This window comes from Lissotriton helveticus, chromosome 2_2 (assembly GCF_964261635.1).
Source record: "Lissotriton helveticus chromosome 2_2, aLisHel1.1, whole genome shotgun sequence".
NCBI classification, from domain to species: Eukaryota; Metazoa; Chordata; class Amphibia; order Caudata; family Salamandridae; genus Lissotriton; species Lissotriton helveticus.
In genome coordinates, this window is record NC_136060.1 from 514,603,970 (window position 1) to 514,616,002 (window position 12,033).

Below are 12,033 nucleotides of genomic sequence, written 5' to 3' on the forward strand. Positions count from 1 at the left end.
CCCGTCCATTTGTCTTGCAGGGCGCATGGTTCGGTGGGAGACATTACCCACACTTGTTGGCCGGGTTCAAATTCGATGGAGGATGCATTCTGATCGTACCACCTTTTCATGTCCTCCTGACTGGCCTCCAGGTTTGCTTTTGCCATCTCTCTGAACCGTCTGGTCTGGTTGCGGAGGGTTAGGAGGTACTTGAAAACATCTGGAGGGTTCTTTAGAGGGGGCATTTCCCAGCCCTCTTTGACTAGGCTGAGCGGCCCTCGCACCGGGTGCCCATACAAGAGTTCGAACGGGCTGAAGCCGAGGGACTTCTGGGGGACTTCTCGGTAGGCAAAGAGAAGGCACGGTAGTAGCACATCCCACTGGCGACGGAGGGGCTCTTCCAACGCCCCAATCATCCCTTTGAGCGTGCGGTTGAACCGCTCAACCAGTCCGTTTCCTTGAGGGTGATAGGGGGTCGTGAATCGGTAGGTGACCCCACACTGTTGCCAGAGGGACTTCATGTATTTTGAAATAAAGTTTGTGCCCCGGTCGCTGACGACTTCTCGGGGGAAGCCCACCCGGGAGAAGATCCCCATCAAGGCCCGGCCGACTACCGGGGCTGTCACAGTTCGCAGGGGAACAGCCTCGGGGTAGCGGGTGGCGTGGTCCACCAGTACTAGGATGAACCGATGTCCTTGTGCTGTACGGGGGTCCAGGGGTCCCACAATGTCTATCCCCACCCTCTCGAACGGGGTGGTGACCACTGGAAAAGGTTGCAGAGGTGCTTTAAGCTTGCGGCCGCTCTTCCCGCTGGCCTGGCACGTGGGGCAAGACCGGCAGTGTTGGAGTACGTCGTTCCTCATCTTGGGCCAGAAAAAGTGGGTCACCAGGCGACTGTAGGTTTTATCCTGACCCAGGTGGCCAGCCAGGGGGACATCGTGGGCCAGGTTTAGCAAGAAGTCTCTAAAGCGGAGGGGCACCACTAGTACTCGACTGGCCCCTAACTCTGCGATTCTCTGTTCGCTGTACAACAGGTCATTGTCCCAATAGACCCAATGGGTTCCGGAGGTATCCCCTGCACTCTGGGCGAGGGCTTGTTGGCGGAGTCCCTCGAGGGAGGGACAGGTCTTCTGCTCGTGGCGAAACTGTTCTTGGGTGGGCCCCCCCTCCTGACGCCACTGATCCAGGCCGGGAAGGTCCTGAGGCTGAACGAGCCCCTCGGGAGTTTGTTCTGGGGTGACGGCACGGTCGGTGTCTGGAGCGACCGGGGAAGGGGGTGCCGGCCATTCAGGTTCTTCGGGTCGGGGGATGGCACGGGCAGCCATGGACCGGGTGGTTACGCACGCCCAATCCGGGATGCCCAACATCCCTAGGTGCTCTCTCCTCTCTACGGCGGCCCACGGGGAACTCTCAAGATCATTTCCCAGGAGACAGTCTACGGGGGCATCATCTCGGACCGTCACTTCCAACATGCCGGAGACTCCTCCCCACTCGAAGGGGACGCAAGCCATCCGACATAGACTCTCCGAATTGTCGGCTGAACGGACAGGGCAGAGGACGTTCGGCAGAATCTGTTCTGGGGTCACCAGGTGACATCGGACGGCCGTTACACTGGCCCCGGTGTCACGTAGGGCTTCGGACCGGCGTCCATTAATGTTCACCCATTGACTGTACTTCCGGGTGTTGGCGGGTAGGGGGACCCGCGGGACCATGTCTCTTCCCCCTAGGCACGCTAGAACCATGGCGGCTGGTTCCCATTCCTGGCGTTCTTGCTCACATTCCTCATGTTCTTCGTAGCTTTGTTCTTCCCCCAGGGCGGCGGCAGCCATCTGGCGGGGTCTCGGAGTCTGACTCTGTGGACAATTCGGGTTGTTGGCGTAGTGGCCGACTCGCTGGCATCGGTGACACGTGACATTGGCTCTGTATCCCGGCCGCGCCGGGGTGTTGCCCCGGTTGGCCGGGGGTGGGGTGCTGGTAGTGGGAGCGGCCGGGGCGTTGTCTCTCCCTCGTCCCTGGCCCCCTCCTCCTCCTCGGGGACGGTGCTGACCGTGGTTGTTCCGGTTCTGTTCATGGGGCCCAGTTCGGCCCACTCGGGTAATTTCCCACCGGTCAGCCTCGGCGGCAAGCTGTCGTGGATCAGTTAATTTACTGTCGAGGAGGTGCTGCCTGAGCTCGACGAAGCAGTTGTTCGATAGATGCTCCCATACCATGAGATTGAAGAGTTGCTCGTAAGTCGTTACGTTGCTTCCCTTGATCCACCCCTCGAAGGCCCGGCTGAAATAGTTCACGTATTCCACCCAAGTTGTGCCCGGGATCCGAGTGCAGTTTCGGAACCTCTGGCGGTACATTTCGGGTGTGAGCCCATAGCGGGTGAGGAGGGTAGCTTTCATGTGGTCATAGGAGGTCATCAGATGGTCTGGGAGCTGTAGCAGGGCATCGCGGCCCTCATTGACGAACCTCCCCCATAGACCGGCTCCCCAGTCGCTTCGATCGACCCGGTGGGAGGTCATAGCGATCTCGTAGGCCTTGAACCATTGCTGTATGTCGTCCTCTCGGAAATATTCTCGAACGACATCCTTGGGGATGTGTACCTTCCTTTCTGTCACCCCCGGGGGGCGCGGTTGCTCGGGCACTCCTAATTCTTTGTTCTGCTTGCGTAAGTCTATCTCAGCTAGTTTGCGTTCGTGTTCGTACGCCAGTCTCTTCTCTTCAAGCTCTCTTTGTCTCTGTTTCTCTTCCCGTTCTTCTCGGAGCCGCAGATGTTCCAGATTTAGTTTTTGTTCGGCTAATTTGAGTTCGCCATCCATTTTGAGCCGGGCCATCTCTAGCTCATGTAGTCGGTTTCTTTCTCGTTCTTGGATCTCATCTTGCGAGAGACCCGTTCTTCGCTCCTCGGGAGCCGTGGTGTCTTTCTCTGCTGTTGCGAGATTTTGGTCCGGGGGTCTGACGGCCCCGGTTTCTGCCCACGACTCAATGGCGTGCTTGAAATCGTCTTTAGTATTCAGACCGGTGGTAGCGATACCTAGTTCAATGCAGAATTGTTTCAACTCACGATGGCTGTATTCTTCCAATTTCTCCATCTGGAATTTTTCGGTGGATCCGCTTTCTTTGGTTGACATTGTGGTTTTGTCGTGGGGTGAGCTACTCTCTGTACGATTACGCGTTGATTCGGATCCCGTCGCTGGCCACCAATGTTAGACGGACCGGGAGGGTCGGCCGAGGATAAGGGGAGAGGTCTCCGGGGAGATCCGTCTCCAGCAATCGTACAGACAAATAACTTCCCCCCCACTGACGTACACCACACAAGGATAAGGTTCAACGTTACTTTATAAGCAATTCTTTAAGTACGGTGAGGTGGTACAAGGAGGTCTGGACTCCGGGGTCCCCTCTATTCTAGTCTCTTGGTTGGGTAAGGGGGTAGCGGGACAGTCTCGTTACCACTCTGGGGGATGTGGTGGTAGATGAATTAGCTCACAATCCTCGAGCTCGGCGTTCTAGATGATCGGGCCGCGGCGGAGCCAGCAGGTCCCGGGATGGTTGAAGGTAGTGACGGTCCGCGGCGGAGCCAGCAGGTCCCGATGAAGATGGGTGCAGTGAGCCGCGGCAGCGCCAGCAGGCAGATCGGTAGTTCGCAAGGCAGGGCTACGGCAGCGCCAGTAGTCCGTCAAGGATGAGTTCTTCACTGCGTCTCTCGACTCCAGGATACAACTCCCTTCCTGCTCTGGAGCTGCGCCAGTTATAGGTCTGGCGCCCTTTGATGTCCGGACCCTCGCACTGGGAGGTCGGGAGGTCCGGGATGAGGGAGTCCAGACACCCAGCAGGGGGGTGGAGCCAGCGCCTGGGGGAGCTGGGGGCGGTCGGCACCTGGTGGGGGAGAGCCATCGACACCTCTTCCTCCCATTGACCTGCCAAGTAGTCCGCTCACCTCCTGGGTGGATGGTGGTGCCGGGATGTCGGGGCCTGGCCAGGCCCAGGGTTAGGGTTGATCGGAGGCCACGCGGCCTCGTGGTGCCGTGTCCAAGATGGCGCCCAGGCCGGGCGAGAGGGCCGGTAGGGAATCGGGCCCACGATGTGGAGATGTTCAGGGGCAGGGGCCCTATAGGAGACGGGAAACGGGTTGTTGTTGCGTGTAACGCCTGAGGAGCGGGGCTCGGGCCTGGTCGTGCGGGGAGGGAGCAAGCCTTACCCGTGGCCTGTCCAACACCATGCATACACACTGGTGCTGCAAGCTTGACCCTCCTTTCCACCAAAGGTGAGGTCCACTGGTCAGTCTAGCACCCTTCCATCTTTCCTCCACGTCCTTCCAAGTCGGAGGATCGGTTGCGGAGGCTGGAGCCCAGATGTGCTGTCTCCTACTATGTTGATCTGCAAGGTCAGTGTGTGTGGATTTCCAGCTTTCTATTGGTTGTGGTGTGGCTAAGAAAGGCACTGAGACATTATAGCCTGCTGCCAAGGTCTATACCTGTTGTTAAAGGCCCGCACCCAAGTTATAAGCTTGAGCCATAGGCGGGGGCTTATAATGAGGGAGAGGGCCGTTAACAACAGAGCTTGAGGCAGAAGGGCTACGAGGCTATTAGCACATTCAACCCAGTAAGGGTAGAATATTCTAAATTAAAAAGGAGAAACATGAAAACAAACAATGGACTGTTAGAGCTCTGAGCTTCTACCAGCCATTATAAGCCCAGAGCTACTCCCTATCTCTCAATATTCCAATGTTCTAATATAGCCTTAGAGCCCGCCATGGCTGGCTCTACCAGCCATCAAAAGCCTTCTACAGCATTTTGCAAGGGCCTTTAACAAGGGAAGAGGGCCTTTAATGGTGGGTAGAGCCCGCTACTGAGCTCTCAGGTAGAAGGCAGAATGTTCTAATTTGTAAAACAAAGGCCTCACTGAGCCAGAGGAGGCTGAAATTCCCTCAGGCTCCGTGAGGCCTTTTGTTAACTGCTATATCAAGAAAATGGGAAACCCAATAAACCCTTGTCGGCTAGGGCAATTCACAATAAGCAGGTAGGTATGCCTACAAGGGATTTGTTTAAAAAAAAAAATTCAATTCTTTAAGGTAGTTTTATGTAAGTTCTTATTCAAGTACCTTACAATAAGATGAATCAAAGATTCAATCAAAAAGAATAACATTCAATTGTCGTTGAATCAATCATCAAAAAAATGACAAGGCGAAAGAGAGCAAGAACACGGGTATGTATATTCAAACAAAATGTAATATCAATCATAAATTCATTTGTGTAGGGTACATAAACAACAACACAATGTAACAAGAAGTAATATTGACATAAACTCTAAGAAAATCCTTCATAGTTACATTTGTAAACACCTTTTAAAGAAATCTATTTAAGGCAATATGTGGAATTTATACAAAATTAATATTGCCTCTCTTTCATTTGAGCAGAAAATAGGTGTAAAGTCGACGTTTCGGTCTAATTTTGGCTTTGTCCTTTAGACCATCTTCAGGACGTAGAGAATGTTGATTAAAAAGACCCTTTTGGTTAAGTGGAAATCTTATTAATATTTAGCTGTAAAATAGATCAACAAGCGGTTGGATGCCTTCAGCTTTGAAGATTCATATGTGCTGGACGTAGAGATCAATTATTTGCGGTCACTTGGTTTAAAGACCAGCGATGTTGTTCACGGTCTCTCGATATGTGAACCAGTAGCGAATCTGTTTATTGTTATCCTGGCAAATTCTTCACCAACTGCATGCATCACGAATAAATCCTCAAAGATGAAGGCATTCAACCGCTTTTTGATCTATTTTTTGGTTAAATATTAAAAAGATTTCCACTTAACCAAAAGGGTCTTTTTAATCAACTTTCTCTACGGCCTGAAGATGGTCTAAAGGACAAAGCCAAAATTAAACCGAAACGTCGACTTTACATCTATTTTTTGCTCAAATGAGAGAGAGGCAATATTCGTTTTGTATAAATTCCATAGATTGCCTGAAATAGATTTCTTTAAAAGGTGTTTACAAATGTAACTGTGAAGGATTTTTTTTACAGTTTGTCAATATTACTTCTGATTACATTATGTTGTTGTATTTTATGTACCCTACACAAATGAATTTTTGATTGATATTAAATTTTGTTTGAATATACATACCCGTGTTCTTGCTCTCTTTCGCCTTGTGTCATGTTTTTTGATGATTGATTCAACGACAATTGAATGTTATTCTTTTTGATTGAATCTTTGATTCATCTTATTGTAAGCTACTTGAATAAGAACTTACCTAAAATTACCATAAAGAATTGAAAAGTTTTTGAAACAAATCCCTTGTTGGCAGCTGTGAACACAGATTGGATTGTTGGTGCTCTGGGCTTATATCGGACATTAGAAACCAAGAGCACTCCATTGTTTTCAATGGAGCTCCGAACATTTCAATGTTCTAATCTGCATCAAGATCTGCTATGCCTTCACCATTGAAGAATGTGTAGTTCACACGCTGTGCACACACTAACAGAGCCATGGCGGCTTCCAGTGCCCTGACCAGAGATCCTGTGGCTGATATTTTCCTGGCGGTCACGCCTTCAATATATACATTTGCCAAGCGTCATTGCCAGGTGGGTCAGGCACTACTGCTTTGGAGCACATTTGTAGGGTGTGAAATGTGCAGGTAGACGTATCTATCAGAAGAAACAGTTACCTATCTTCAAGAACTATATTTCTGGTGGATAACCCCCACCCCTGCCCCCCGATTCCTCACCACCCGCCTCTCCTACTTGTAAGATGGTGGTATTCATGGTAAGGTTCCTAGGTATCCAACTTTTACTTTGTAGTATCATGGGCTGTCTTCAACCTCTTTTGGTTCTTCTCTTCCCACCTTGGTTGCGCGTGGAACGCCATCTATATGCTGGTATTGCCACTTCCTGAATGCAAGTGCCTAACTGGCAGTGTTGTAGAGCTGTTGCCAGACGAAGAAGCCCCTGGACCCATCTGGTAACAAAAGTAACCATTCTTTTAATAAAAAACTGTGTTTTCAATTGTGAATGCTGACAGCTAATGAATTGAGTTTGTTTCCTGAACTTTTGCATATTAGAAGCACTCACCAATAACTTAAGTTAGCGCATTTCACCAGTTTTCAGGGCCTTAGCGAATAGGTAAGATGCTGATAGCGGCCCTGAATGCAGAAACACGTACGCCTCTCTTATTAACTTTATGGGTGGCGATGTAAATAAAATGTTGTAGAACCCACTCAAACATAGTTTTATTGAAAATCTGATGGTTTACATTCAATATCCTTTAGATTTTGAAGCACAATAAGCCACAGGCTGTACTAGTTAAGATACTGCAACATCAGCACTTATGATGGAACAACAAGAACAGCTAAACTAGCTCAATATTACCAGACTGGAGACAACACTGCAAGAAGGTGAAATCCAGAAGGCAAGCCTTCTCTCTTCATGCTCACAGCATCTGGAACAGCAGCCCTACTGACACCAGCCCCAACTCTCTACAATTCAGAAAAAAAAGATGCAGGTCCACCTCTGACCTGGCTATCACCCTGAACTTTTCCCCGAGGATTGTATCTTGGGGGCGACCATGTCCCCCTGTTCAGCGCTCTGCAGCATTCGAGCCCCACTAACAACAATGCATACATACACTCGCGTCATCCATAAAATAGCGTGTCTTCTGTCTACTCGGGATATTACCTGAAGAAGATACTTCGGAGACGATGGAGGTAATCTAGTTCCTCCCTTGCTCCTCCACTAAGGCGAGGGAGAGTTTCCTGAACAGGAAAGAGTGCCCCTGGGGATTACTGAGATCATTCTGTGTTGAAGCTAGAACAGGCAGTAAGACCAGGGCACCGCTTGTGCTGTTATCAGTTGTGGGGGCCCTTTTGAGATAGCGGTGATTGACGCTGTTGGAATCCGACAGCCTCCCACAACCTCTGGCACCAAGTGTATTCAATAAGTATTTACCCCTATGGAAGCTAGGGAACTCATTGGTAAATTCAGTAGTATTGTGCTTTTTAATAGGGACACAAACTTCCTGTCCTACGTGAAGGCCATGTGGGGTGTAGGGGGTATGACATACCAGTCTTGAACTTCTTACCACCCCCAGATCAATGGTTTTATGGAAAACTTCAACAAGACCCTGAAGACAATGAGGGGCTCAGAAGAACCCCTCACGAGGGAAGTGCTATCAAACAGATTGCGTTTGACTCTTTTTGAACTGTGAAGGAAGTTTGGAAGGCCAACCCTGGACACCTGCCCATGAAGAGGCGGGCAATGTGCCCACCTCCATAGAAATATGGGCCACCTTACGACAAAAGCAAGGATGGCCTTCCTGCCAGCCAGGAGCTGATGGATACAGGAACAGTAGGACCCTAAAGCCAGTCTGCTCCTGGGCTCTTGAGGACAAATGGAACGGCACCGACAAAGATCTAAAGAACATTTCAGACATCAGCGTCTGGTGGACCTGGGTGCCAGCACGGACGCGCATAGGGGGTTCCACTGGAAGAGGCTAGAGCCTCCGGAGGCCGCGTTTGGTTGCATCCATTAGGGAGGTCTGGGACAGCAGGGAGCCCTTCCCTGACTTGCTACAAGTTTAAGGAAAGGGCTGCTCAGTAGAGCAGGTTAGACTCGCTTCAGATCCGACACCAGCTCCACAGGCAAAGCACAAGGAAGGGCGGGCCACTGTGACCACGTACTGCTGTGAACCCATCGTTACATCCGGTCAGTCCATAACATTGATACTGGTCACAGAATGTCAGGAAATATTCAGATGAGCATAAAACTGTGGTAGTTAGATGCTGGAGTCCAGTCCTTGGCCTGGCCAGTGGCTCTGACGCCAAAGTAAGGATTGAGTGACCTGCACTTTTGTTGGGAATAACAAGACCTCAACACCGTCACTAAAACGGATGCCAGAAACCTTCAGCACCATCTGGGTCAAGGAACCGGCCCATCGCCGTCCGACACTAAAGAGCTCGCTCTGTCCTCTATTCCCAGATGGTGCCGGCACTCACCTGTACAGCAATCCCTGGAGTCAAAGGAAGTCTGGATTGGGTTTGGGACTCATCTCAGTGGCTGGGGGAGGTAGGGCATGCTATTTCCAGAACTGTTTGGACTGCGTTCCAAGTTGTAGCTTTTGTGGACATGTTGCTGTTGAAAGCTCTGGGTCAGACCACCCTACCAAGGCCAGTAACCAATCATCCACTATACCCTCGAGTTAGTTCCCCAGGTGCCGTCAGAGACTCTTGACATCAGTGGTGGAGATACATCCCCCCCTCAACTTCTGACCACAAACGAAGGCATGTTGAGAGCATTGGCGCACTAGGTAGCCGCTGTCCCCAACCCTGAGCCCAGTGTACTCTGAGTTTCAGTGCATTGACTGTGCCCCGCAACTGGCATTAGTGACCAGAAACAGTGTCATCTCCTGGACACCAACAAACCTTTCTGGACAAGGAACTATCTGGAATAGCAACCAACGCCTTTCTCGGAGTCCTGCACCCTCTCTATGGCGACCTTGGAGAGCAAGACACATATCTCCTGTGGCAGAATTCTCTTTCGAATTTCATTCTGGTGTGCATGCAGATGGGGCGGAGAGAAAAGGTAGTGTTCAGCCTGTTTTAGCAACTCTGCTCACAGGTGTAGAAAGACCAAACTCTGTATGGAGACCCTGACATATTGTGAAGCTTGTGGGCGAGAGAAAACATCCTGTGAGAGGTACCTTGGGCCTTCAGTCGTTGCTGGATCAGACACCGTGCCTTCACTGTTAGATGAGAAGTCACAGGCTAGCCATGCTGCTCTTATGGAAGCTGAAAGGAGACCCCTGGCTTGTTCACAAGCGTCGTCACCCGCAAGGGAGTTTGAGATAAGCGGACGGCATGCAATGTCGCCAGAGTGGGTCACTATTTGCTGTCATGCCTCACTGAGAAAAAGACGGCCACAATTGCAACCAGTTCTACTCCAGGCTACTGAAGAGACAGGATCTCGCGATGGCATCGCAGTTTAGGGCACCGGTGTGGCCTGGTTTCTGTTGAATAAGACCGTCAGCTTTGCGACTCGCCCAACCTTTCCCATACTACAACCACCAAGTGCGAGCTTTGAGACTGTGTTGAAGGGAGAAAGATTCATAACAACAGGCAGTACTAAACACTTTGAAATCCACTACCTGACAGAACAGAGCGGTTCACACCAGTATCAATAAAATAACCAGAACTTGGGTTTTAAGACAGCGGTAGGAATGGTGGCTCTTTCCCATGAGCTCTGGTACCAGGGGGTGCCAGTACTCAGTGCTACGCATTTAGTTGACGTCAGGAGGAGAAGTGCGGCCACCGGGACAGGAACCTGCAGATCACACGCTGCTCCATCGATGATGCAGCGGAAGATGCAAAGGACAAGTGCTGAGTTTAGCTTGGGACAGTGGCAAGTTCCGGATGTATGCTGTCACAAGTCTCTCTAATGGGACCTGAGAAGGACAGCATGGAGGTGGGAGAGGGACATGCGAAGAAGCGGACTGTGGGGTTCATCAAGGGAGAAGTACGAGGGAGATCGACTTGAGATTCTTTGGTTCCACCAACAAATTCCATCTGTCCTGCTGGACCAATGGACTGTTGTGAGGTGCACATATCTAGTTAAACGCAGTGAGTACCGACGAAGGTCGAAGCACTGTCTGAGGCAATGTCCTGACCAGTTGGCCTTATATTGGCTTTGGGGGCTGCAGGCGGAGAGGGAGCTGCCCCTTTGACCTATTCTAACTTCACAAATACTACTGCTTGTATGACAGGTTAGGGGTTTGACAGAATTGGAGCCACAATTAAAAGTCACCAACTTGGTACCAATACAAACACCAGAATAAAGCGATTCTAAAAGCGATAGGTGGGACTGGGCTACCCAGAAACAAATACATCAGCGCAGAGGAGACAGAGAGGAAGGGAAACCATCTATGGTACGGCGCGCACAATAAATAACACTCAAGGAAAGCAAGAGAGAGACGGAAGAACATGGCAAACACTTCACAAGCCACGCCATTATGACTGAGAAGTTGATCACATCTGAGACCGTAACAACAGCAATGGACCCCGATGCTCGCTCTAAGCTCCTCAGCTCAGTCAAGTAGCGGGACGCAATGATGGGTCACTCAGTCTCACTAACCATCAGGAAACAATGGGCCACGCAGTTAGTCTTGGAGCGACCACCATTCTTGAGCTTCTGAACTTCGCTGCGGACAATATTTTGAGGGCGCGGACATGTTTTTCACTTTGCCTTGCCGGCTGCGTCCACTCTTGGACATTCCTTGGTGCCCTAAGAGTCATTCAGACCCTGATAGTTGTGCTACAGACGTGTTCTTTTGTTCAAGTCGCCCAGCAGCTCTGAGGTCCGCCTGCTAGAGACGCACATTCACCCAGCCCCGTTTCCCTCCTAAAGCTGAACTCAATCGTGTTTCAAAGTCATTTGTTCTTTGGAGAAAGTCTGCTGGAAGGCCCCTAAACCTGGATGTATCGGATGATTTCACTGAGGTCATATCCAGTCACAGCAAAGGCGTTTCCTTCTGGGTCACAGAAGCGAGAGCCGCTGATCTGAGCATCAGTTACACACTCTGAATGGCAGTGTTCAATCTAGAAAGAGAGAGAGGGCAGGAGAGAGGTTTAATATGCAGGACTGGCTTTGGGAAAGCACTTATGTGATGTCAGGGCACCTACAAACTGCCTAGAGAACGAGTTACTACAACCTCTTAACCCTGGAACTTAAGAACTGACTCCCCAAGAGTTTGAAATGATCAGACGAGGATGGACAAACATTGATATTTCAACCAGCCCCCTACCGCCTGCCAGTCAGTACATAAAGACCCAAGGTACCTCAATGGTGTTCGCCTCTGGGGTTCGGCTGAGCTTCCAGATCTGTACGAATGAGTCCTCGGCTCCAGACAGCAACTGCAGCAAGAAAAACAAAGAGGAACATCTTAAGGAGAGGCAAGAAAGAAAGAAAGCAACATTACATGTCATCTCGGACTGTTTCTCTCTCTCCTGACAGATCCCAGGGGCTGGTCTCTGATGACAGAATCAATGTTGTTACTGCCATCTTTAAAGAGCGGGTCGCTGAT

The 12,033-nt window shown here is 50.5% G+C and overlaps 2 protein-coding genes across 3 annotated transcripts in view; one reads left to right on the forward strand and one right to left on the reverse strand.

Moving 5' to 3' along the window:
* C2_2H2orf81 (chromosome 2_2 C2orf81 homolog) overlaps window positions 1-12,033 on the forward strand; it is a 312,984-nt gene that overhangs the window by 94,399 nt on the left and 206,552 nt on the right. The window lies entirely within an intron of this gene.
* WDR54 (WD repeat domain 54) overlaps window positions 7,174-12,033 on the reverse strand; it is an 82,047-nt gene continuing 77,187 nt past the window's right edge. For both annotated transcript variants that reach the window (XM_078678802.1, XM_078678801.1), the window contains exons 9-10: window positions 11,789-11,863; window positions 7,174-11,548 (exon numbers count right to left, since the gene is read on the reverse strand). In XM_078678802.1, coding sequence (XP_078534928.1) covers window positions 11,417-11,548; window positions 11,789-11,863 — 207 coding nt within the window. In that variant the 3' untranslated portion in view covers window positions 7,174-11,416. The remainder of the gene's footprint in view (window positions 11,549-11,788; window positions 11,864-12,033) is intronic.